The sequence below is a fragment of the Adiantum capillus-veneris genome, chromosome 18 (assembly GCF_014529385.1).
Source record: "Adiantum capillus-veneris isolate H3 chromosome 18, ASM1452938v2, whole genome shotgun sequence".
NCBI classification, from domain to species: Eukaryota; Viridiplantae; Streptophyta; class Polypodiopsida; order Polypodiales; family Pteridaceae; genus Adiantum; species Adiantum capillus-veneris.
The window spans coordinates 125,107,818-125,134,865 of record NC_140948.1 but is presented as its reverse complement, the minus strand read 5'-3'; the positions used below and the strand labels follow the sequence as shown (position 1 = coordinate 125,134,865).

The 27,048-nt window shown below is 46.2% G+C and overlaps 1 protein-coding gene across 7 annotated transcripts in view; it reads left to right on the top strand.

Moving 5' to 3' along the window:
* The window catches only part of SAR1 (SUPPRESSOR OF AUXIN RESISTANCE1), a 208,668-nt gene that overhangs the window by 115,598 nt on the left and 66,022 nt on the right, over positions 1 to 27,048 (top strand). For all 7 annotated transcript variants that reach the window (XM_086489273.1, XM_086489276.1, XM_086489274.1 and 4 more), the window contains 3 exons: positions 5,552 to 5,635; positions 6,434 to 6,584; positions 7,933 to 8,040. In XM_086489273.1, coding sequence (XP_086345399.1) covers positions 5,552 to 5,635; positions 6,434 to 6,584; positions 7,933 to 8,040 — 343 coding nt within the window. The remainder of the gene's footprint in view (positions 1 to 5,551; positions 5,636 to 6,433; positions 6,585 to 7,932; positions 8,041 to 27,048) is intronic.

Here is a 27,048-nt window from a genome sequence, read left to right as displayed (position 1 = left end):
TCATCTTTTGGTCAACAGCTTTGTCCAGCTCTTCCTGCGAGTAAAGCTTCTGCTTTTCTGCACTCCCCTGTCCTTTCAACTTTCCTCCCGTCCTGAGAGGAGAATCAATGGCCTGACGCCATCTGGAGTGAATCTCATCAATCGGGTAATTCTTGGGGTGTTTCGCAAATCTCGGGTCTTTGGAGTACTTGAGTTATCTTTTGACATATGTATCAACCTGCAATTGACGCTTGTACTTCGCTTTTGCAAACTTGTCTGCCAAAAAATTTGCCCAAATCTTTAATTCTTTTCTTCAGTTCCGGCACCGCGTTTCAACTTTTCTTTACCTTCCCATTGAGAGGTTTTATCTCTGTCAGATTCTCCACGAGAGCTCGTGTAATCTGAGATTCTTTATGGTTTATGCCCTTTAAGACCGAGTGATGAAGACGGGAGCGCGTTAGATGCGCGATGAAGTAAGGGTGGGAGTGGCTTATAAGTCCGTGGTTGAGACACACAGATTCTTTGATAGAATTTCCAGTAAACTTTGGGAGCGCCCAAAGTGCTCTATTTGCTCTTTGGTAGGAATCGGTATGCTTGGAGAAAAGCACACGCTTGAAGCTCTAATACCACTGTAATAGGCTTGGACGCCCCAAGTCGTTTATCTGGCACAACAGAGCAGAGAATCACGTAAAATACTTTACAAACTTAATCACAGTTAAATAGAGAGTCGACACGGCCCGACGTAGTTCCGTGCCCTGAGGTATTGGCTTCAAATTCGGGCGGCCCTTTCAGTATTTATTTTTATATTAATGCTCGAGCAAAGTTACAAGTCCTGCGGGCCCCGCCTGCTCAGATGCTCGTCAGCACACATTGAGTGAAAGAGGGGCCTTGGGTTCTTATTTAAAGGCCCTTGGCCATTCAAAGTCAAATGCAGTATATGAAAGGGTACAACTCAAAAGCACTGGCTACAACTCAAAAGCATTGGGCCAAAAGCAGCCAGTGGAAATCACGAAAATCCGCACAGCCTGCCACGTGGCATGTCAACCCAAAACGCGGAGATCCGTACTGCTGCCATGTCAATATGCCAGCACAATTTCCGGTCGTCCACATAGTTTTGCCACGTCATCAGCTGGTCCTAGCCAGGATGGTCATGCCACGTCATTAGTTTGTGACAGTAGGTGCTGATCTCCTAATTCACTGCGGTGTGGTGTTAAACACCATAACCTTGGTTTTCTCAAGGTTTATAGACAATCCACTATCGTGTTTAAAGCTATGTAATGCGGCCAAATGTTGCTCCATACCCTTGCGCCTTCGGTGAGTCAGAGATCAACACAATATCGTCAGCATGTAACAACGATGGAATCCGTGCCCATACTAGCTAGGCACCTCTGTCACCCTTTCTCTATTGATGCAATGAGAAACCTCATCTATATAGATACCAAATTGAGTAGAAGTCAATGGACAACCTTGTTTCACTCCAATAGTGGAGGAACTAAATCAGATATCCCCTCTGGAGTGCGTACATGTCCCACCACTGATAGAGAGAGATGGCCAGTGTAGGTGGTGGGGTGTGTCCGTAGATCCAGAAAATTGAAATGTAGAACAATGGCTATTTTTATAGACTAATGCATTTTGGGCAGTAAAGCCTCTTTTAACAAGAGTCAAAAGAGGTTAAGGTTCTTAAAGGGACCAAATCAGAGTTACCGGGGAACGGCATTTTAAGGCCTTGGAACGCCGGAACGGCGTTCCGACTGGCTGGAAGTTTCTGGAACGCGTTGGAATGGAACGGCGTTCCGGCTGAAAGCTGTCACTGGAACGGGACCACCGGAACGGCCCCAACGGCAGTTTTTGAAATTAAAAAAAATGACAGTTGGGCAGCCAACTGCCATTTTCAACAGTGAAAAAGTATATAATGCCCCCCTCCTCCCCCATTCTTCACACACTCATCAAGCCTCAAGGCCCATTCTCCCTTGCTTGAGCCTTGCTCTCAACTCTCAAGCCAAGCTCATTCTCCCTAGCTTGCTCTCAACTCTCAAGCCATAGTGTGGCGCCGCGGCATGCCTCAAGGCTCAAGCTCTCAACCTCTCTCTCTCTTGGGCTAACTTCTAAGTTCTAACCCTCAACTTTCAAGGCTCAAGCTCTCTTTTAAGCTCTCACGGAATCAAGCGGCAAGCCTCTCTCTCTCAAGTCCTCTCTCTCTCTCTCAAAGTTCAAGATCAAGCTCTCTCTTTCACGGATAATCCATCATCCATGGCCTCTTCTTCTCGTTCAACCCCCTCCGTTCATGCGGGCAACACTCAAAAGGCGAAGGAATGGTTGTGGTGGGATGAAGTGACCTCGGAGGGCACCTTGTCGGCGGCGGGAGGTTCTCGTGCATGGGGATGTAAGCTATGCTCTTACACGTGGAAAGGGGGGCATGACAAAGTGAGGGCACACTTTCGTCGAGTGCCGGGACATGAGGTGAAATTTTGTGCCAACGTAACCATCGAGAAGAGGAAGGAGCTCGAGGAAAAGGATCGGCAATTCAACCATAAAGCCAAGCCGGCACGCAAAGGTATTGATCCAAAGACCCTCATTTTCCCTTCTTCCTCTCTACCCGGTGTAGGTGTTGGTGCATCTTCAAAAGGTCCAATTCGTCGCCAAAAGACCCTTGCCACCTCTTGGGACCCAAAGAAGAAGGAAGAGGTGGATGCGGCCGTGGCCCGATTCTTCTATCACGACCATATCCCATTTGTCGCAGCGAGGTATGTTCATTGTTTTATGATTCATCAATCTTCTCTCTCATTTCTTCCGTTATCGTCGTTTCCACTTTTTTGATACTAACCTCTTCTATGTTTGATCCAAATAGGTCGGAGTATTGGAAAGTCATGGTGCAACAGATAGGAGAGTATGGCACCGGCTATGTGCCGCCATCTTCAGAGGCTCTCCGAACCACCTTGCTCGATCGAGAGAAGGCTATCGTGGAGCAAGCAACCCTCAACATTCAACGTCTTTGGGCAAAACATGGCGTTTCTCTCATTGCTGACGGGTGGAGCGATACAAGGAAGAGATCTATCCATGGTCTCGTCGCATACTCCAGTGGAGAGATGTATTTTGTGCACTCTCATGATGCCACTGAGAGTGGCAAGTCCGCCGATGTCCTCTCTGCAGAGTGGACAGCGGCCATAGAAACCATCGGTGAGAAACACGTGGTGGCCTTTGTCACAAATGGGGAGGCATCAAACAGGGCAGCAGCAGCTATCATAGAGGGCCACTATCCGCATGTGACAGTGTGCTTTTGCATGGCACACTGCTTGAACAACCTTCTAAAAGACATCGGCAAGCTAGACTGGATTGCTCCAGTCATTGCTGATGCAGTGAAGATGGTTACTTTCATCAACAATCACAACTTGGTTCGGAGTGAGTACCTCAAGAGGTCGGGCGGCAAAGTGCTTCTAAAGTATTCAGATACCCGCTTCGCATTCAACTTTCTTCTTGTACGCAGGCTGTCTGAATGTCAAAATGCTGTCCGACAGGTCTTCATCAGTGATGAGTTCACCACCTCCCCCTATGCAAAGACAGTTGCAGGGATTTTGTGCAAGGATAAGGCAGAGGATCTTGAGTTCTGGAAGGAGCTCAAGAGTCTAGATGAACAGGTAAAACCGGTGGTTCATTTGCTCCGAGTTCTGGATGGCATGGATCCTTGCATTGGTAAGATTTACGAGGCAATGGACCGCATGATTGAGCAGCTTGCACAGCTTGAGCCGAACGCAGAGCGATATGAGGAGATCCATGCGCTTTGCAGCTCGAGGTGGAATTCATATGCCTCTCCTTTACACGTGGCAGCGTACATGGTGGATCCAGAGTTCCAAGGTGCAGGGCAAGAGACAGATAGGGAAGTCATGAACCAATTTAAAGAGATCTTAAACAAGATGGTTCTAGACAGAGATGGGCGACGCATTGCCAGAGATCAACTGAGACAGTACAGAGAGATGCGGGGGTCATTTGGCAGTCCAGATGCTCAGATTGATCGCAGGAAAATAGGTTCAATGCTTTGGTGGGAGGACTATGGCTATGATGGCCTTGAGCTTCAGAGATTGGCGATCCGTACTCTCAGCCAGTCAGTTAGTACCTCATGCTTGGAGCAATTGTGGAGTACCTTTAGCCACATTGCTTCCAAGAAGAGAAATCGGCTTGGAGTGGAGAAGGCTAATGAACTTGTCTTCGTCAGCGCAAATTTGAAAATGCTTTGCAAGAGTACAGACAAACAAACAGATCCTCTTACACAGTGGGAGATGGAGCAAGAGGCTTCTCAGGCGGGTGGAGATGCACATCCACCAACACCAGGTACTTCATCTGTGGCTGAGATCGAGCCGGACCTAGACCTCGATGATGAGGAATGGGAGGATGTGCATGATTTACAGCCGGCTACTACGGATTGGGAGGCCTCTCAGGCTAGTGGCTCTTGAGTCTTGAGTCTTTGCCATTTATCCACCTTTTTGTATGGCTGCTTGAGCCTTGCCCTCTTTGCCATTTGTAGCTACTAGCGTCTTTATGGTATTTGTCACCTTCAGTCTTTTGGTATTGTGGTCACTGAAGTCTGGTTTGAACTTTGCCCCCCTTTGGTTTTTTTGTAGCACCTTGGCCGCTGGCGGCCCTTGAGGCTTGTTACTATGTTAGCCATAATTAATTCCAAAGTGTTATCTCTGACTACTACTCTTGCAATTATTTGAGAGCATTGTGTATGTACTATGGGCATTGTGTTTGCTCATTTTTGTTCATCTGGCTATGTACTCTGGGCGCCTCACATCCCAATCAAGTCATAATAAGGTTAAATGGTCTTCAAATCGTGTTTTTTGTGGGTATTAGAGTCAAAGGACTCTAATACTACTTGTATTCAAACACATAACGCTAAAAAAAATAATATTTGGGTGTTTTTTTAGCCTGCCGTTCCGCGCCGTTCCCGTTCCGGGCCCATTCCCGTTCCCCCGTTCCGCAGGGAGGCCCGTCGCCGTTCCCGTTCCGCGTTCTGGGTAACTCTGGACCAAATCTCTAAAAATCTAATCTAATACTAGATAAGAGAAACTGAGCTATTATCAAAATGGGCTATGGCTATCGGCTAATAAACTTATAGTGAAAATAGGATAGGATCATCTGCCCTGATACCATGTTAGACTCTAGAGAATACAAGGGACTAAATGTGGATGGAAAGCACAATACGAGATAGCATTAGGCTAGTAAAAGATGCGTAGATGCAGGAATACGAATCTCTTAAGTAGAGTGGAGGTGAGGCTATTTATACAAGTGCAATAGGATAGGATAAAGCTAGAGGACCAATAGAATGAGGGTGTTCTTATCTAGAGGTAACCATTCCTTTTAGACCTAGCAAATTTTGCTGTTATTTTTTATCATAAGGGAAATGAACCTAAGCTGCATTTCTGAGACTCTTGTAAATATTATCGTCTTTTTACTGCTTTACCAACAGGAGTATTCCTTGTAGAAAACTATCCATTGACCATGCATATATCGCTTAGTGTCTTTGATGTCTCTTGTATGATTCACAAATGCAATCTTGATCTCCATGCAACTGCAGTGAGCTGGAGCGGATTTTCAAAATAATGGCAGAAAGATGGTGTGTACGTCAACAAGATAACATTATGGAAAAACCTTTGTCCAGGTGTGTTTAAACAGTCAATGCTTCCGGTTATCTCATTAAATGATTCTTTTCTTCAATGTTAAAAAGACCCTTAAGTGTTGTGTTTAGTAGTAGACATGATGTATGCATTGTTAAAGCCTGTATACATCATTTTAAAATGCAATGGTAAAGAGCTAGATTTCAAGGAAGTGAACTCAGGATCAGCTGATTGGTTGGGATATGCAATTTGATTACCTGTTTTTAAAGAGTATTATGTACCTTGGGTGTGTATTCATCACAGCAGCCAACACTCCAGAAAGTGATCTGGGTTTTGCAAGCAGTAAAATTTCCAAGTTTGTGGTTCTCGACTAGAAAAATGTGATGGCTGTAATGTTTTATATTTATACGTTGGCACTTGGAAAATTTAATGATTCTTGAAGACAATATAAGATCCTTTCTTGATTTTCTGCAAACCAACATGGATCTCATGTTGATTTTATATTCATACATTGGCACTTGGGAACTTTAATGATTCTTGAAGACAATATAGGATCCTTTCTTGATTTTCTGCAAATCATCATGGATCTCATGTGGAGTTTGATGTTTAGCCAACACTCTGCAATGACTGCAGGTTGAGGCAAGAGAGAATCATGTAAATCCTAGGCGTCAAGTAGAGTTTCAACACGTGTGTTATATTATCTTTCTGGTCAACTTGATTAAATGCTTGTTATTTGTTGTAGGTTCTTGCCTTTATGAAGGAGAAAAAATCTGTTCTAAGCAGCTCTTTGAACATGAAAGTTTTTCTCACATATGATAGTCAAATTCTCGTGTTTTTTTCAGCAATAAGTTGCTGTTAGGATCTGAGAGAACGGTTCTTCTTCCATCAATGTCTGATGAAGACACCTCACCTGAAAGAGAAAAGAGCATTGTGGCTGTAGCTACTAAAGATGTAACAACCACCACAACCAACAACTGGCTACAAGTCTACCTTGTAAGTAGTCCTCAAGTTGAATGGCCGGTCATACATGTTTTTCTTTTTGCTTTGATTGAGGAATCTCCATAGGATTTCAACCAGGGCTTGGGGTCACATAACTATCTGTTTGTTTTGCTTTCAACAACTGCCCAGCGGCCCCCAATTCAGTCATCCATATGATGGATCATGGTTCTGACCCCCCTTCCCCCCGTACGTTGACAGCTTGGACCCTGCAATACTGCTCCCGCATGGCTCCCCAGTCCTCATGCAGTCGCAGTATTACAGGGGAAGGTTAAGTGGTGACCTTTTCCTACCCCACGATTACATTTCTGATTATTTTACAAGTTGGCGGTGAGCCTGGCATTGCAGGAGCAAGTTTTACTGGCATGTCCACGATAGAAGAGGTAGACTGTGACAATAATGACCTGTTAGCCACCTCAAAAATCAAACTGGCTGTAAGCATAGTAACCAAGCAACACATTAAAAACCTCGGAAATGTGAAACGCTACATACAAGTTTTTTTTATTGAAATCTTTTGACCATAATTTTTTTTTGACTTGTTTTCCTCTAAACATTCTTTTTGGATCATTTGCCAGACAAATAATTACTTTTGTCTATAACTCTTACGCTTATGCTTCCCTAAAATGCCCTCTACCAGATTGGGCCATTGAACCATGCGATGAAACTGGTTACTACAATGTCACTCTCTCAAACTCTGTAGTTGGAATAGTGAGAATGTCACTCTAGTCAATATCACATGAAGTTGCTTTGAGGGCCAAAATTCTTGCGTTTTTGGCATTAGTTCTATCTGGAGTTTCAAGTTTGAATAAGCCAGGAGCACTCTAATTAAAGTCTTATTTTGAGACTTTATGCAATTTGCATACTCATTCAGTCGAATTTCGTATCAACGATTTTAAAAATCTCACGGGAGTCGGATGGAATTTTGGGCATAGTTTGAACTTTGAAGCCTCTCGAAGCCTCTCAAACCTGTTTTGAAGCTTCGAGTATCTTAACTCCTCGCTACTATGGTAGCCACTTGCATCTTACGGTAAAATTCAGTTTATTGCCCCACATTTTGGTTATACACGTAGTCTACTGTTGCATTGTAAGAGGTCATCCCTTGGTGCAACAATGTGAATGAGAATACACCTGTCTTTGTGAGCGTGCACAGTTGAATTGGCAAACTGAAAGCTTTGTTACATGCATTTACTGTGACATTTCTAGTTATCTCCCCTACCCTCTGTTTGCTTGCAGTTGTGTGCATGAAGAGCAGCATTATATTTTAACATGAGATTGTCTAAACAATTGTCTCAATTTAAAATATTACAAGATTATCTGACCAGCTGTCTTATTTTACCTTTCACAGGAGAAGTATACAAAGCTGCATCCCCATCTACTTGTTGTAGTGGCAGAGACATTGCTGAGTATTGACAGATTGATAGAGCTTCCCTATTGGCTTGTTGACATGTTAAAGGTAAAATCAGGGCAATATTTCTGGAGTTCAGTTTTGTATAATCTCAACAACATGATTACCGGTTCATTAAGACACCTTTTGCATTCACTGCTCAATTTATCCAAATAAGTTTCTAGTTGGAATAATTTTCAGTTTAGTTTTTGTTTGTAGCATGTTGTTTAAGGTGCTGACCCATTCTTTCATTGCAATGTCCATACCCGTATGTGTTTGCCTAATGAAAAAATTATGATTGGTGATGTCTATATGGATTAAAATGTCAAAGAAAAAATCCAGGCCAACTTTTTGTTCCATCGCTCTTGGTTTCTCTAACATTCCTGCAGACTGCAATCATACCAACCATGTTCATAATTGCTTTCCCCTCTTTATTAGACTCCTTATTGACCCTAGGTTTGCTGGTCCCTCAATCTTGACCATACCCTTGTTTCTTGTCCCCCCAATCGTTGTTCCCCATTTTCTATTTCATGTGACAGTGAGACTCACACATTAAAATTGCATGAACTCGACGCGCCTACGTCTCGCCCATATAAATAGACGTGAAGACTTAAGAGTGCGCATGGGTGGACACACCCACAAAAACACACACACACACACACACACACACACACACACACACACACACACACACACACACACACACACACACACACATAGTGAGCAGCTAAAGCCTCTGCCAGCTCGATTCTTTTCATGTCTTGAGATTGACGAGAATGATGCAAATGCTTGAAAAACTGTTTGGAGGGATGCCTTTATGAGCAAAAGCATGTTGCCTTGCACACGTCTGCCATTTAGCCAATTTCCGCTCATCATTATGCCATATAGTAGTATGAACTGAAATCAATGCATTTAGTTCATCCTCCAAAAGCGTGGAGGAATTAACCATATGCATCAATCGTTGACAGGTATCCCTAGCCTGATGAACGTTGCCCTGCAGTTGAGACATATAATGCTTGCCATAATCACTAACAACATCTTGGACACACATAACAAAGAGGAACTACATAGCATGCATATCTATGCACGTATGGGAGATCAAAGGTGGGATTATATCCATAATCATGTAAAGAAAACTTCATGCTTCAAATATGCATTGTTGAGATGTAAAACTGTTTCCTGGGCAGAGAATCAACATTTGTAGACGGACCAAGTGTAAAGTGAAACATATGGGAGCATGATCCGAAAGGCATAACGTGTAGTCAATCCGCATACCACAAACAAAGGCATCATACTGTTGCCTGTGAAAAAGATACCAGCGGTCAAGGCGAACTCGGTAAGAGGATTGAACATTATGTTGAAAAGTAAATCCTGCATCTCCATCATGTAAAAGTGGCCACAAATCCAATGCATTACAAAACGCATCATATGATCCGACGCCTGACATTCCATACGGAACATGTGTGACTTGCCAGTAGTATTGTTTGCAGTGGTTGGTGCATTATTGAAATCTCCACAAAGAAATGCATCATAAAGCCAACAGTACAAGGAGATATCACTCCATAATCCTGCACGATCATTAGAAGCTGCAAAAGCATAAACCCCTCCAAATTCGAAGACTTCCCCATTAAGAGTACATTGAACCACCATCCATCTTCCATTTGGGTCATTGTAAGCAACAATTGGCTGTATTCATGCCGAACAAGCATAAGCACTCTCGAGTAATTGGCATTGCCTGCATAGGCAATCCAATATCCCGCAAAATAAGATGTCTGACCGGAGAAATGATGCTGATTATGCTCTTGAAGAACTACCACATCTGCCTTACATGTATGTATATAGTGCTAGGTTAGCCTCCATTGTCAGGATTGCATAACCCACGCACGTGATATGAAATCATCTGAATGAACTATGCATCCTATGAGGTATGTACAGAGGAACAAGAGAAGTAAGTGGTAGTGCCCATCGGCACATCCACATCCACTGTAGAAGCAACCATAGGTGCATGACAACAAGGGGCAAAAGAGAAAGTCTGAAGAGCACCCGGCAAGAAAGCGGATTCTCCTGTATCGGCTTCCTTACACGAACGGACCACTTTATTCCATGCCTCCGCCAGAGACTTATTATCATTATAAAACAGCTTCGTTTGAGATGCAGTCTTCAAGGGGGGCACATAATTACGGGAAGAGGCTGGAGTTTGAACCTTGACCGTCTTCTTGGGAACGATCCAAGTATCCCTCATTGTGTCCTTGTCTTTGCCCTTTCCTCTCTCGTTTTCTTTTGAAACAGTGGAAGGAGGTGCCGTAGACATTGATACGCGTTCCCCTTTCCCCTTGTCTACAAAGGAGAGCGTTGTTGAACTCGAAGCACCATTGTGCCTAAATACCGAAGGGGACTTTGGGGCTGGAGAAGGTTGTGTAGGTGGTAATGCCGAAGGAGCAAGCTGCAGATGCGGCCAAATTTACCATAACGAAAACAAGAGTTGGCTAATTTGCCCCATTTCAGCTTAAAGGGGCTTTTTCCTACCAAAGGGTCACGTGAGTTTATCATTGTACCTGTTGTCATAGGGACATTTGTATCCCACAAGATGTAGAATCTATTAGTATTCGCATCCAACCTAGGAGGACAAACTACTTTGCGCAACTGGCAGCCAACAGCGGAAGAAAGTGACGCCAAGTACGAGGAAAGTTTACCACCTTCACCCATAGTGGGCGTTTATGTCGACTTCACCCATAGTGGGCATTTATGTCGAATGAGACTCTGATAATACTTAGTAAGAGCCCATGAGAATACATGTGTCGTTTGTGTGTTGAAACACAGTGGCGACATTTCAAGCAGGGTCTCCTTGGCCTCACTATTTGCCAACAAAACCTCGTAAAATCGTTGGGCTCCAAAATAAACTCCTCGAACCGCTTGGCGTTTAAGCATGAAATCCTCCCATTGTCCCACATCCTGTGCCGTAGGCATTTGGCAAGGAAAGAAAAGTATAACTGCATTTAGCGCATATTGGACGACATGATCCATCAACTGCTGGACATGAATGATGACTTCTTTTCCAGGTTGCTGAACCTCCCAAGCCTTTCAGGCATCTCTTGAATCTTCGTGTAACAGTTTCTTGATGAGGGCCATTGCATCAGCCGATGAAGAGTTCATCTCTTTGGGTCTTTTGTAGATGCAGGGGTTATCCGTCATGAGACTTCAGGGGGCTGATTTTTCTAAAGCTTTTTCATCGTGTACAAACTTCCAGTTCTTCTTCTACTTTCTTTTAATACTCAAAGCCACTCGCTCTACAGTTTTTAACAAATCTGCTACACACGCACGCATGCACGCGCGGGCGCGCACACACATACACACACTTTTTTTTTTATAAAAAATCTGCTTTGATTAATTTACGAGTGGGAAACCTCAAAATGAGGAAAACCCACGAAAAGAAAGGGATACAAAACACGGAGCACTATGAGGCTCCGAAGGCTAGAAACAGTCAAAATAAATCTTGTAGGTATCAAGAGTGATGTCTCCAGCGTCATAGGCAAAATACAGTGCTTGACCAAGAGATAATTCGAAATAGGGAAAGGGGTCAACAAGAGTGCCGTGGAACATTAAGGAGTTCCTATGATGCCAGGTGGCCCATATAGTCCAAAATCTGACCCAGGTGAAGAACAACGCAAATTGAGGTTGCTGTGACCTAAGCACCCCAAAAAGCCAAAATCGTATGTGAAAAGAGTCCGAAGGAAAACGTAGCCGAAGAGCAGTTGACACTTGCCGAATGAAGGCTCTTGAGTGACGACAACACCATAGTAAGTGTGGCACGGTCTCATTAGCTTCCAGGCATTTGGGGCAGCGGGAAGGCGCAATATGCGGAGCATGCAACACACTGCCAACAGGTAGAGCTCCCACCAAGCACCGCCACAAAAAAACAAGTTCCTTCAAAGGCAGATGACTCTGCGAAATACGAGACAATGTGTGTTGCCCCCACAAGGATGACTCGAAAAGCGACCACAACTGATTACCCCGATGCACAATCCATACATCAGACTGAAGGATGGCATAGACACTGGCAGCTGAGATGCAGTCCAATCTAGTAGTAGCCAGATTCCAATCAGAGAAGCGAGTCTTCGTCCAGAGGAAGAATGGGCGAATGAGCAACAAGCATGTTTTGAATCTCCCGCCGGAGAGGAGAATAGTGAAGACCCAACCGAAAGCGGGAGACGGCATCAGCAAAAGAAGAACATAACTGGAATCATCAACCACCTGATGCACCTGACAGATTCCTTTTTTGTGAAAGAAAATACGCTTGACGAGGAGACCGTTGAACCAAAGTCGAAGCAAAAACCCTGCTCCAATGTAGACTCTCCAAGCGAAGAGAGTTACCCCCAGAGGATTGTCGACCATCCCAAGCCAAATGCAAAGTGACAACCTTCCAATCAACAATTAGAGAAGAAGTAAAGGGACATCCATGAATGTGTCCTTCAAGCTTCCCAAAAACAACATCCCAATAAGTCAGTTTCCAATGACCAAAAGAAGGGGTGACAATGTGCGCACATAAATGTGTGACCATGAGAGCCCAAGGTTGCTGCTGCTCCACCAAAACTGGCAACAACATAGCTTTCCGAGCCAAAAGATGACGTCGCAAGTCCAAAATATTCAACCCTCCAAGCCGCTTGGTAGAACACAGCTTGTCCATAGATAGAAGCCGAAGGCCCCTCTTGGTAGACGAGGTCCGCCAAAAATGTTCTAAAATATTGGACATGAGAGACTGCAAGCGCAACCGAGGCCAGGATAACAAAGGCAAGTAAAACTGCACATAAGCCACAAGGATGCATTGGACAATCCTGAGACGCACATGAAGTGGCCACGTGCACAATTTCCAATAACTCAACTTGGAATGTAGACGTTGGAGCACCCAATCCATTTTCTTCATAGCCGATACATTCCAACCGAGCGGATAACCCAAATGGCGAACCAAAACATGGGAAGGAACAATCTCCCCAGGCCATAATATCTGTAGCGCGGATAATGTGTCGTGCTCTCTCCAGTGTGGGTGCCCCTCAGTGCAATGTGCGTGACAATCTCACTCAAACAAATGAAAACTCTCTCAAACAGAATGAAACACAGAAACCAGAGTTACCGGGGAACGCCTCCTAGCCCCCGTTCCGGCGTTCCGGGGGGCAGTTCCCTTCCCGAACGTTCCGAGACATCCCGGAACGTTTGACGTTCCGGGTGGCCAGTGCAAACCGGAACGGCCGTTCCGTAACGTTCCGGAACGCCCCCGGAACGTTCCGGAATGCACCTAGAACGGCCAACGGCTACAAACAAATTTGGCAAAAATTGAAAAAATTGAAGTAAATGTTTGGGCTTTGTTTTGAAGTGTGCAAGGCCTCAAGGACTCATAAAATGCACCCCCTTCCCCCTTTCTCTCCACAAGCTAATCCTCAATGCTCAAGCTCTCTCCCTCTCACACTCTCAAGATCTCTCCCTCTCAAGACTCACTCTCTCAAGGCTCAAGGCTTCACGCCTTCAAGCTCTCTTCCTCTCCCTCCCACTCTCTCAAATCTCTCCCTCTCTCTCTCTCTCTCTCTCTCTCTCTCTCTCTCTCTCTCTCTCTCTCTCTCTCTCTCTCTCTCTCTCTCTCTCTCACACATCATCATCTAGTCATAGCAAGGTTGAATGGTCTTCAAAACGAGTTTTTTGTGAGTATTAGAGTCAAAGCACTCTAATAGTCCTTGTATTTAAACACAAGGAGCTAAAAATGCACTATTTGGGTGTTTTTTATACCTCCCGTTCCGCGCTGTTCCCGTTCCGGACCCCTAGCCGTTCCCCCGTTCCGCAGGGATCCCGTCGCCGTTCCCGTTCCGCGTTCCGGGTAACCATGACAGAAACAATGGATAACAACAGAGATACAACAGTGAACCAGAACATGTGGACTCGACTAGCTCAAAGAACCATGTACAGACTCTGGCGTGGCAGCACACAACATATTGTCGTGCACTTCTTTTCATACCCTCAAGCTTCATAAAATTAGCCTAATTGTGCATATGCTATTTTCTCATTGGGAGAGTGTCCCCATCATGGTTGTTGTAGCCCTCTCTTGAAGAGGTGGTTGTAGCCCTATGGGCAGTTTCATTAGCTAATAGAAGGATCTTTTTCTCAGAAAAAAAAAGTGTATGGTCGTTGTCTGACTGGTTTAGCATCATCCCTCATAAGAATAGTATGTTGACGTATTTCAGGATCCACTCCCTTGAGATCCTTGTAGGATGGTGACCTGGCCACGAGGTCCACTAGACCACCGTCGGTACCCTGCCACGTGTCACTCCTAGGCCAGAGGGTCCAGAGGGTCCAGAGGGTCCGTCCAGTGTGAACCAGCCTGGACCAACTGTACTAACTGTGTCCTGTGAAAGTGACACTGTAGCCCAGCTACAGGTTGCCCGCCACAAGACCGCTCACCGTCTCGGTGAGGAATACTGAAAAAACTGTGAAGGAAAACCACTAGAAGGAAAACCACTAGGTACTGCATCCGTACATCTTTCTGAAGCAGGTGTTAGGCCCATGACCTTATAGACTTCAAAAGTGGAGTTAAAAACACTGCACTGCTTGCAATCGCCTTAAGCCTCTAACTAGGCAGGAACCCAGTATGTATGATTGTAAAGTCTGGGCCATGCTTGTAGTTGCAGATGACCCTTGCCACTCTTTTTGCAACAACACTCTTCTCGAAAAGAGGGATGACCATAAACCCGAGTAACACCGCAAATAGGGTTAAGCTCCATGATGATGACAGAATGAAAGCTGAACTTGAGAGGGCTAGATAGGGTTTAGGGGGAGTGAGGGGTGGGTAGTGGTGAGAGGGGAAGTGAGGGGGTATGGGCGAGGGGAACTGGGTAGGGGCGAGAGGGGTAGGTTGCTAGATAGGGGCGAGAGGGAATGAGGGGGTGGGTAGGGGCGAGAGGGGGAGGGTAGGGGCGAGAGGGAAGGTGGGGGTGGGTAGGGGCGAGAGGGGAAGGGTATAGGCGAGTGGGGTGGTTAGGGGGAGGGTAGGGGCGAGAGGGGTGAGGGGGAGGGGGTAGGGGCGAGAGGGAGAGAGGGGGAGGGTAGGGGCGAGAGGAAGAGGGTATGGGCGAGAGGTAGAGAGGGGGAGGGTAGGGGCGAGAGGGGGAGGGTAGGGGCGAGAGAGGGAGGGTAGGGGCGAGTGGGAGAGAGTAGGTAGGGGCGAGAGGGGGAGGGAGAGGGTGGGTATGGGCGAGGGTGTGTTGGTAAGGGCGAGGAAGGTCAGAGCATTATGAAAGTGTAGGTTGAGGACAGAACCAACTATTCTCAGCAAGACTACGAGCAGGAGTAGGGAATTTATCCAACACATCAAGCAGGACCTGCTCTGTGAAGGGAGTTGGCTAGACACAGAGGTTAGCTTCGTTCTGGTTGGAGAAGCAGACACCAACCGGGCTGATGTCTGAAGGGGGTTGAACTCCTGTAGGGGAGATTTCTTTTTGCTTATATACTTTTTTCTCGGCTTTCCAAATTCAACGGCTTTTATCAAGAGGGCTTTCACCGAGAGCGCATCAGGAGTATCTTCTGTGACCTTCAACTCTTGAGCTGGCTCATGTGGCTCATAAGGTTTAGTTACCTTGGAAACATTGGAAGAGGGTGTACTTTCAAGCAAAGAGTGAATAGAGACTCCATAACAAGGCATAGATTTGGTAGCCTCCAGCCACTCTAGCAGATCTTCGTTTGACCCTTCAGGTGTAGTAGGCTGTTCTTGTTCACGGTTGGTTTCCATTGACACGGAAACTTTCTGCACCACTGGATCCATGCCTCCTTCTAAGAGGATGGGTTGCATCGGGGAGCCAGAAGGGGAGCCAGAAGTATGTATCCACATTGCATCGTTTCCCCAATCGTGGAGTGCTTTAGTGTGTCGCAGCCATGGTCTTCCAATAAGCAAGGGAAATCCGCCCTCAACCTGGGGAAGACGAACCACCACAAAATCCAAGTTAAAAGTAAAGTCTTGTACCTGCAGAGGCACATTATTCAGTATGCCCACTTGGTAGACTGTCCGCTGGTCAGCCAATGTAACTGTGAAGGGAGCAGGGCGAGTAGGTTGTAGACCTAGAGCTAGCATAGTGAACTCGGGCATCAAGTTGATGCCAGATCCACCATCCACTATCACTCCTGAGAATTGCCGACCTAAAACGGACACTGTCAGGTGAGGGCTTCTATAATCAGTGAGTGGAGCAGCAGGATTGGATAGCATATAGGACTTTGACTGTCGCACTGGGAGGTGCCCGCCACTAGGACCTGCTCCAGGGTAAAGTGACTGAATAACTGCAAGGGTGTCACTTCTGAAACTCGCATCTAGTCGAAGCATGTCATAGAGGGACACTTGTTGGAAAGTGTTGTTCAAGACTGTCTCTGTTGTATGCTTCTCTTTTTCTACCTGTTGTTGTTCCTCTGGTACTTTGATCTTTTGTAAGTCAGCAACTGCTTCTAAGAAAGCCCCATCAATATCGGAGAGCATAGTAAAAGATCCTTTCTTAGCACTAGGGGATGGCATGTCAGCTGCTGGAGGAGGTGTAGGCATTGGGGAGGAAAGGGCTGTACCTGCTGGAAGATTGAGGCCGAGGGCTGCCCTCTGAGCTCGTGTGAGGACACCAGCTGGCTCCTCTACCAGCTGCAACTTGTCTTGAGAGGCAATCATATGAGCAGAAAGGGGTGGCTTGGGGTTGGTACTAACTGCTATCAAATTGATCTTGGGAAAGGTGAATTCAGGTTGGCTCTGACTTGGGCTCGGAGAGGTAGAGGCGCGTTGTTTTGGACAATCCTTAGTGTAGTGATCCTAAGCCTCAGGGCAAAGTTGGCACGGAGAAGAGCCTTCTGGCAGAGGGCATTTGCTTTGATAATGCCCATACTCTCCGCATTTGTAGCAGAGTATGGGCCGATTGGAAGGACGAAACGGGGGACGAGGTGGTTGCTGCATGGAGTTGGAGGTTGAATTGTAGAAGCTCTGAGGGGTTGAGGTGGCATTAGCATTATAAAAACTTTGAGTCGGGAAAGTACTTGACATACCTTGGACAGCGGGGGTATTGAGCAAAGGTGGCATGTAGTTGGGATGGCCGTAGTGGGAAACCATGTTGGATGATGGTGCTAACCCTTGTTGGAGAGAAGGACCAAGACTTTGCTGTATTTTGTGCAATCCCTTTAGGTAGTAACAATCCTTGTCCTCATGTCCAGATTTTTCACAGAAGTGGCAGTAAACCCGAAGGGGGCATTCCTGCGGAGGGTGCCCTGGAGAGCGGCATGAGCTACACCAAACCGTAGCCTTAGTCTCTTGCTGACACTTGAGCTCTTCTAGCTCGCGCTTAATCTGTTCCAATGCCTCATGATTAGGAGGCTTCTCTTGTCTAAGAGAGAAGGACCTCTCCTCTTGAAGAGCTCGCTGTAACTTCAGGGCTTCCAATTCCCCGCGTAAAGAAGTTAAAGGATCAGCAGGACTACCTTCCGAGAACACAGAGGGAGTTTCTATGTGAGGAGAGTTGTTGAACAGCTTCCTAGCCCCCTCTATCCTAGTAGCAGCTGCGATGAACTCCTCGAGAGTGGCGTCGGGTCGGAGACTCTCTCGGAGTTTTTGTTGAGAAGTTTTGGGAAGCGCCTTCTCCACCCACTTTTTAACCATGAATTCACCGGGTTGTTGGGGAAGCTTGGTCACCAGTGACCTAGTTTTAGTCATAAGCTCTGCAAAAGTCTCCTCAGGCTTGAGCACCATGTTGGCCAACTCATCCAACACCTTCTCCTGGTAGTCACCCGGCCTGAAACCTGCACAGAACTGCTGTCTTAAGGCTGCCCAAGTTGCAAAATGGTTCTCTGCAAATTGACTGTACCATTTATCTGCTAGGCCATCCAGGGTGGATGGAAATAGTACCAAGTAAGCATCTTCTCTGTTCAGCCCACGTCCCCTACAGAGAGATACAAATCTCCTTGCATGGTCGTCAGCATCTTCTGAAGACAGCCCTTTGAATGTAGGGAACTTGATGTTCACCTTGGCCAAAACACTAGCTAGTGGCTCCATGATTCCTTGCTGAGTCTGTTGCACAATAACTTGTTGTAGAAGAATAGGAGAGAGCTTTTCTGGAGAAGGTGATCGCGAAGATGGGGAACCTGACGAAGGAATGGGTGATGTGATATATGGAGGTATAGGTGATGAGGTTGAAGGATTTCTACAAGGTGTCAAAGGTCGTCTTGTGTGATAGTACTTCAGAGGGCTCAGTAGTGGGCTTTGACGCTCGACTGACCTCCTTGTATGTGTCATACAGTGACCTCCAAACCAACCAAGCTTTGGGTAAGAAAACCTTGGACAGGCTGAAGACTGGTCTAGACTGTACTAGACCATACTAGACCAGACGAGTCTCTAGACCAGCTGGACCAGGGACGAGGAGGACTAGACCAAGGTCTAGGCTGAAGACTAGTCTAGACTCCACTAGACCATACTAGACCAGACGAGTGTCTAGACCAGCTGGACCGGGGACGAGGAGGACTAGACCAGGGTCTAGACCAGACAAGTGAGTAGACCAGCTAGACTAGGGTCGAGGGGGTCTAGACCAGAGACGAGGGCAAGTTGGACCAGGTCGAGAGGGGACCAGACCAGCAAGGCGAGAGACTTAGACTGCACAGGCGAAGCGAAGAAACCAGCTACTCAATAGAGTGAGACTTCAGTTGAGGTCCCCAGCATGATCGCCAAAATGAGAGCACCTGTAGCGCGGATAATGTGTCGTGCTCTCTTCAGTGTGGGTGCCCCTCAGTGCAATGTGCGTGACAATCGCACTTAAACAAATGAAAACTCTCTCAAACAGAATGAAACACAAAAACAATGGATAACAACAGAGATACATCAGTGAACCAGAACATGTGGACTGGACTAGCTCAAAGAACCATGTACAGACTCTGGCGTGGCAGCACACTCAGCGCCAGCCCAGAACTCACAGGTACAAAAGGGGTGTCGAGGCTCAGATGTGCAGGGATGGTGAAGCAGTGCTCTGTGTAAGACTCGCTACCTCGATGACGCCGGACCAAAGGCGAAGAAGATAATCCGATGACCCACCGCTACCACTCCTATGTACCACCATAAAGAGCCACGAACGGCTCATAAATGTCAGCCATGTGGTGACCTGGCCACGAGGTCCACTAGACCACCGTCGGTACCCTGCCACGTGTCACTCCTAGGCCAGAGGGTCCAGAGGGTCCGTCCAGTGTGAACCAGCGTGGACCAACTGTACTAACTGTGTCCTGTGAAAGTGACACTGTAGCCCAGCTACAATATCTTATGCCAGTCACACTCTTTCAGAGGCAATAGCTTCGATTTGCAAAAGTTAACTTTGAGACCTGCTGCCAATCCAAACAAGTGAAGAGTATGCATAATCTGTTGTACATCATCATAGTTATTACGAGGCATGACCAAAGAGTCATCCGCGTAAGCCTGACCAACAAACTGTCGACTGGAAGGTAAAGTCAGGCCATGTAGCCTGCCAGTGGAGGTCAAGGAATCCAAATACATAAACAAGGGATGAGTAGCGATTGCATAAAGCAAAGCACTCAAAGGGCAGCCCTGCCTTAGCGACTGTCCCAAAGGCCAAGATTCTGTGAGAGAACCATCTAGCAAGCCTGTAGAAGTACTGTATGCATACAAGAAAAGCACGACACGGGATAGCCTAGGCCCAAAGCCCAAATGTCGCATGGTATCCGCAATGTAATCCGAAAGAACTGTATCAAATGCTTTTTCAATGTCCACCTGCATGACTAATATATCCTGTCGAGTATATTTTGCATATTCCATACCAATAATGACATTCGCGAGGTTATCAGTAATTTGACGTCGCGGAATGAAGCCATATTGAGATTGATGCAAGCCTTCATGCAGAAAGCATTTGAGTCGGTTAGCAAGCATTTTTGCCATTAATTTATATACCACATGCATAAGTGTATTAGGCCGCCAATGTGAAAATTCTTCACATAGTGCATGCTTAGGGATCAGCTTGAGCAAACCTTCTTTCCAAGAGGGGGGTAATTCTTGTTGTTCCCAAGTTGTATTCATCATGAACAATAGAGGCAATTTCAAATAATCCCAGAAAGACAAGAAGAATTCCACAGAGAGACCATCCCAACAAGGAGCTCTCCATCGACCCAAATCAAGCAAGTTGGCATACAATTCCGACTCAATGAAAACAGCTTCCAAGTCTTGAGCCTGCCGCATCGAGAGAATGGAAGTAACATGCGATAGAAACATGTGACGCCCTTGGCGAGCTTCTCTCGTGGGAGTAGGGGCCTCAAAAAATCTTGCCATAATGAGAGTGTAGAGCTAGTGCTAGCTCTCGAAAAGTGGAGGTCCACTCCCTTGACGGTAATTTAACTCTCCGTATAGCTTGAGATTGCCCCAAGTGATGCAAATGCTGAAAGAATTGTTTAGAAGCACATCCTTTATCTGCAAAAGCCTGTTGACGAGCTCGAGTCTGCCATTTGGCCAATTTCCTCTCATCATTGTGCCTTAATATTGCGCGAGCAGAAAACAACTCAGTCATTTGAGCGTCAGTAAGAGAAGAATGATTAGCCAAGTGCATTAATCGGCTACAAGCATCCTTTGCCTGGTTTACTTGTTCCCTTAATTGTGACAAATAATCCCTGCCATAATCTTGTATAACTGATTGAACACGCATAACAAAACGAAACCAGGCTATGTCCATGTCAAACATACATCTGGGAGAGCAAAGGCGGGATGATATTCACAATCATAGTGCGAAAAGGCTCATGCTTGACATAAGCATTATTGACATGCAGAAGTCTTTTCTTGGGTAGGCGATCATTGACATCAGAAGAGCCAAAACGAAGTTTCAAGCATACGGGAAAATGATTCGAGAGACACATAGCATAATCAATCCTCATCTCGCATACGAAGTCATTATATTGTTGCATGTGAAAAAATACCAACGATCCAGCTGAGCGCGATACATGGATTTGAGCATTGTGCTGAAAAGTAAAGCCTGGATCAGTCGCATGCAAAAAGGGCCACAAATCAAGCCCATTAAAGGTCGACATAAATTGGTCCCATGGTTGTCGTTCCATATGAAGCATGTGAGAATCGCCAGTAGTATTATCCGCAAGGGTTGGTGCATTATTAAAGTCCCCGCAGAGAAAGGCATTGGAACGCCAACAATAAGAAGTGATAGCACTCCACAAGCGTGCTCTATCTGCAGAAGCTGTGTATGCATATAATCCTCCAAATTCCAAAACTTCTCCATTAACAATACATTGGATGACCATCCATCTCCCAGCCGGGTCATTAAAGACCAAGGTCGGGAAGAGTTCATGTCGAACAAGCATAAGCACTCCAGAATGACGAGCTGATCTTGCATAAGCTATCCAGTAGCCTGCAAAGTAAGAAGTCTGTCCTACAAATGGGTGCTGCTTATGCTCTTGAAGAACCACAATGTCTGCTTTACACGTATGTACATAGTGCCAAGTAAGCCGCCACTTGTCGTGATTGCATAACCCACGCACATTATAGGAGATGCAATTCAAAGAACTATGCATTCTATATGGTATATACAGTGGACGAGGAAATAGGAAAAGAAATGGGGGAATAAGACTCAAGTACCAGTGCCCATCGAGACATCCTCCCTAGCTGAAGGTGCCTGAGAAGGTGGATCAATACCTGGACGTGGATAATTGAAAGGAAATGCACCTTGCGATGAAGAAGCTTCTCCAGTACCAACCTCCTTGTAAGAACGAACAACCTTGTCCCAAGCTTCAGCCAAAGAAGTGTTGTCATTACAAGAGAGTTTTTTCTGACAACATTCTTCAAAGGAGGCACATAATTACGAGAAGATGGCGGAACACGAGCTGTAGCGGCTTTGGCGGGTTTCTTGGGCACTATCCAAGTTGGAGAGGTCGTAACTTGTTCTTTTCCCTTGTCTTTAATATTTGGAGAAGCAGAAAGTGCAGACAATTGTACTTATTTCCCCTTGCCTTTAATCGCCCCAGTTGTGGGGGAGGAGGTTGAAACTCCTTTAGTTTGAACCTCAGTAGAAGGTTTCGGAGGCGAACGAGGTTGAGGAGGAGGGACGATTGCATATGACCAAATTTGCCATAGCGGAAGCAAGAATTTGCAAACTTGCCCCATTTAAGCTTAAATGGGCGCTTTCGAACCACTGATCCCCAAAATCGATCGAAATACCATTCTGGTGTGGGGATGTCCGTGTCCCACAAAATACAAAAACGGTTTGTGTTTGCTTCCAACTTAGGAGGGCAAATGACTTTGCCTAACTGAGCAGCCAACAAAGGAAGAAAATGACGCCAAGTGCGAGGAAACTTGACCACCTCAACCCAAACGAGACACTTGTGACGAATGAGACTCTGATAGTCCTTGGTAAGAGCCCAGGGCAGCACATGAGCCATCTGAGTATTGAAGAAAAGAGGAGACATTTCAAGCAGAGCATCCCCAGCATCCATGTCAGCCAGCAAGACTTCGTAGAACCCTCGCGTGCCAAAGTAAACCCCTCAGACTGCTTGCCGTTTGAGTAGGAAATCAACCCATTGGCCTACATTCTGAGCCGTAGGCATTCTACCCGGGAAAAAAAGAATCACAACGTTAAGTGCATATTGAGCAACAGGATCCATAAGCTCCTGTATAGGGATGCGCACTTCCATAACAGGAGCGGATCCTTCCCAGGCTTGACTTGCATCCTCGAAGTCCTCATACAAACATTCTTTGATAAGACTCAAACCATCCATCTGTGAAGTTTCCATTGCTTTCCGACGCTTATATATACACTGGTGAGTCGAATCCATGTGAAGCTCACACACACACACACACACACACACACACACACACACACACACACACACACACACCTTTTTTTTGGGAGTTTTTGATATATGACTGCTATAGACACATGCAGACACACACACCGGCTAGTTGTACAGAAACACACACCCCTCTCTCGCACACAAGAGGACGGAAGGACCGCGTGTAGGCGAAATCAAACTTCCACCCCCGACGCGCTGTAAAGGGCCTGCACAGGGTAGATGTTGTGCAGAACAGAGTCGCGCTACAGACGAGGCCGAAGGATTCACCACACACCCAAATCGACATAAACACACACACACACACACACACACACACACACACACACACACACACACACACAAGGCGGTTGTGATGCTGTCGATCTCTCTCTCACACACTCGCTGTCACACCACGCGCACACACACACACCCACACACGCGTACACACATACACACCCTCTCACTGGCTGGCGCACACTCTCGCAGAGCTCCCAACGCTATAGTCTCACGCACACATACCCCAGCTCTTCACGCGAAATCTCCAGAGGCAGCGGCGTGACAGATGCTACACACGCTCAAGCTAGCTCCTTGAAGGTAGAGACGCGGGAGCCCGCAGAGGCCCATGTAGACAGGCTGTCGCGCGAGCAGGCAGAAGCCCACGCATGCAAGAACTCTTTCACGCAGGAAGGCCTCTCATACCACACACACACACACACACACACACTCACACTTCCCCACACTTTTTTTTGTAAATCCTCTCTCTTCTTTCTCTCTCTCGGGCGAGGAGACGGAGACCTCTTGTCTCACACACACACACACACACACACACACACACACACACACACACAGAGGAAGCACCTAAATGAACTATGGTATCCCACAAACGCGCAAGCGAGCACGCGTGCACACGCGCGCGTGCGCACACACACACATACGCACACACAGAAACGAGCGCAGAGATATTGAAAGATGCCAAAAAGGCAACACTTCACACACACACACACGTGCGCACACACACACACACAAACGTAGACTTGCGAGCGGTTGTAGAAAGCCCTTGCTATAGCTTGCGCGTGGTGTAAAAGGCTAAAGCTCTCTTCAGTGCTGTTGGGTAGCGTGCAAGGCACAAGCAAGTCCCAAGGGCGTTGGGCAGATGGAGCGCTAGAATGCGCGCATGGTTCTCACACCATCGTAGCTTCCCGCTTTGATTCCTCATGCGCGCGTGTACACCCTGAAACCGGCCCGTAGGGCGGTAGACGTAGGCTTTCACCTGAAACTTTACTTTAGACTTTAGGACAGAGAAACTTTGCAAGTAGAAACCTGTAATGGGAATTGATACTTCAAACACTCACGGCTTGGAAGCTAGAGCGCTACCACACCTATTGGCCCCAAAGACTGGTGCCCCTTTTGGTATTTCTTTATTTTATTCAAAGAGGAAATAAAACATGTGATTTCCTACGAGCTGTCCCGCATAATCTGGGCTGAAAATGACCTGTTTTGGCCCGATTTCGGTAGCACAAATGTTCTAGGACGCTTCACAAACAGTATCTCCACGCAATAGATGACTTTCTTGATGCATATAGACACTTTGCAAAATGTGGCGAGAATCTGCAGCACGTTGAATTCTCTGTTTTCTGCCCTGAAAATGCGGCAAATCACCTGTACAACTGTCCCCTCGCATCCCGAGACCTCCTAGGGGAATTAGGGACCGTTTAGGGCCGAAAAGCTAAACCTGCAAAAATACACGACAGGTTGTATTTCCCTGTTTTGGGCTCCCTTTCGCGAGCCAGTTGCAAGTCCTCGAGCTCTTGCACTTGTAGGGCTACCTTCCCTTTAGAATCGGACGAGATTTCTCGCTCGAAATCTCTCTGAATTCACCTGTACCTATGAGGGATTAGCAACTAGCTAATCTAGTACCTGTGCAAGAGGCTCTTGCCTCGGCGATCGTGCATGAACCCACACAACTGTACATACAGATGAAAAGCCTCGAGCGGGCATCATGTTTCTGTATCGAAAGGGGGAGGGAGATGCACGAGAGCGGAATCATCGCGCTACATAAGACAAGGGAGAAGGCAAGCTTTCCATTAAAGCTGTGAGACCTGCACCCACTACTCACCCACACTTTGTAGTCAGTTAATGAAGAAGAGGCAGCCCCAAATCAGCCTTTACTTTCAAAATGGGCGCCCCCAGCTGATGTTGCATGCAAAATGGCCCACAAGCCGCCAAGTGTCCCTTCTGCCCCTTTTGAGTTAATTCCTAGTACCCACCGACTTATAGGTGTAGCGAGGGGGCCTAAATGACGTTGAATTGAGCCTAGAAACCCTTTTACTGCTCGGATTCGAATGCCGATCGGCCCGACTATCTCATGGCGACTTGCCTTTCCCGACTGCGGGTGAAACTCTCGGCCGTCGGCTGTTTTATACTGGCCATACAATGTCCGACCATTTGCAACTTCAAAAAGAGGGTCCCAAAAATTAAACAAAAATCATCGGAAAGAAACCAACAACTAAGGTTAGCAGTTGCCACATCCTTGTGACAATAATTAGCCATTGCCATGTCCTCGTGACATAACCCCCCTGTTGAGATCGTAAACGTCCTCGATTGTATGCCATATATATATGCCATGTTGAGCGCGCGGCGGGGTGTGCAAGTGAAAGAGCACGCGAGGAAGTGCAGTGTGTGTGCAGCGAGGGGTGGCGAAAGCCAGCAGGAGAGGAAGCGCTAGCAGAACGATGAGAGAGAGAGAGAGAGCTCACGTTTTTGGGGAAAACTCAATAAGTGAGTTTTGGGTTTTCCTACTTTTATTATAAGTGACCTTTAAAAAATGTGTCCAGGTTCACTATGAACCTATAGTGAACCTGGACAAAGTATAAAAATGTACAAAAAGGGGTTATTTAGGCCTTTAACCCAACAACCTCCCACTTATAGGCATAAATGACGCCTTTAAGTTAACCAACTCCCACGAGCTGTATGCAATGCTCTTGGTGAGAACATCTGCAGGGTTATCCTGTAAGTGAATCTTAGTCACTTTTGCCATAGCATATACACCTAAATTGTGTACCTGACAAGTATCTCAGAATGCATTTCACAGCTTCCCAATGTGCTTTGCCGGGATTGGACATGTATCTACTAACAACTCCCACCGCATGGGCAATGTCAGGACGAGTGGCAACCATAGCATACATAAGAGAACCACAAGCTGATGCATAAGGGATTCCCTTCATAGCATTCATTGCCACGTCATCCTTTGGGCAATGGACTTTGCTAAGTTTTGTGTGTGGAGGTAAAGGTACTCCAAGTGACTTAGCTTCAGCCATGTTAAACCTGTTAAGTACTTTAGCAATGTACTTTTCTTGAGATAAGAAGAGCAATTTCAGCTTTCTATCTCTCTTGATTCTCATGCCCAAGATGTGCTCAACATCACCTAAATCCTTCATTGCAAAAGCTGAATTCAGCTGACGTTTAAGAGCATCAATGGTAGACTTATGCTTCCCAACAATCAACATATCATCTACATATAGCACAAGGATTATAGGACTTCCAACATTATCCTTCTTTGTATACAAACAATGGTCTGAATGGCTGCGTTTAAAGCCTTGAGACAGCATAAAAGTATCAAACTTTTTGTACCACTGACATGACGACTGCCTCAAACCATACAGTGCCCTTCTTAGTTTGCATACAAGTTCCTTTCTATGAAGAACTACAAAACCCTAAGGTTGCTTTATGTAGATATCTTCATCAATGTCACCGTGAAGAAAAGCTGTTTTTACATCCATTTGATTCAATTCTAAGTCAAGCACTGCAGCGAGAGCAAAAAGGACACGCAATGTCGTAAGCTTTACAACAGGAGAAAAGATCTCTTGAAAGTCAATCCCCTCTTTCTGTGCATACCCTTTGGCAACTAACCTTGCTTTATACTTGGGCTTTCTATCAACACATTTGACCTTGTAAACCCATTTGTTAGGAAGGGCCTTTCTTCCTTTAGGCAATGGCACAAGATCCCAAGTATTGTTTGCATGCAAGGATTTCATTTCCTCTTGCATTGCAAGCTCCCACTTACTGCTTGACTCACATGTCTTTGCCTCTTTATACGTAAGAGGCTCTCCCTCATCTGTCAACATAACATGATGCAAAGAGGGGTCAAAGCGTTGTATCAACCTTCTGACACGAGTAGACTTGCGTACCCAATGATCTACATTCTCAGGCACAGGTTCTACATCAGGAGGCAACTCATTTTCAGCATGCTCATGCTGCTGA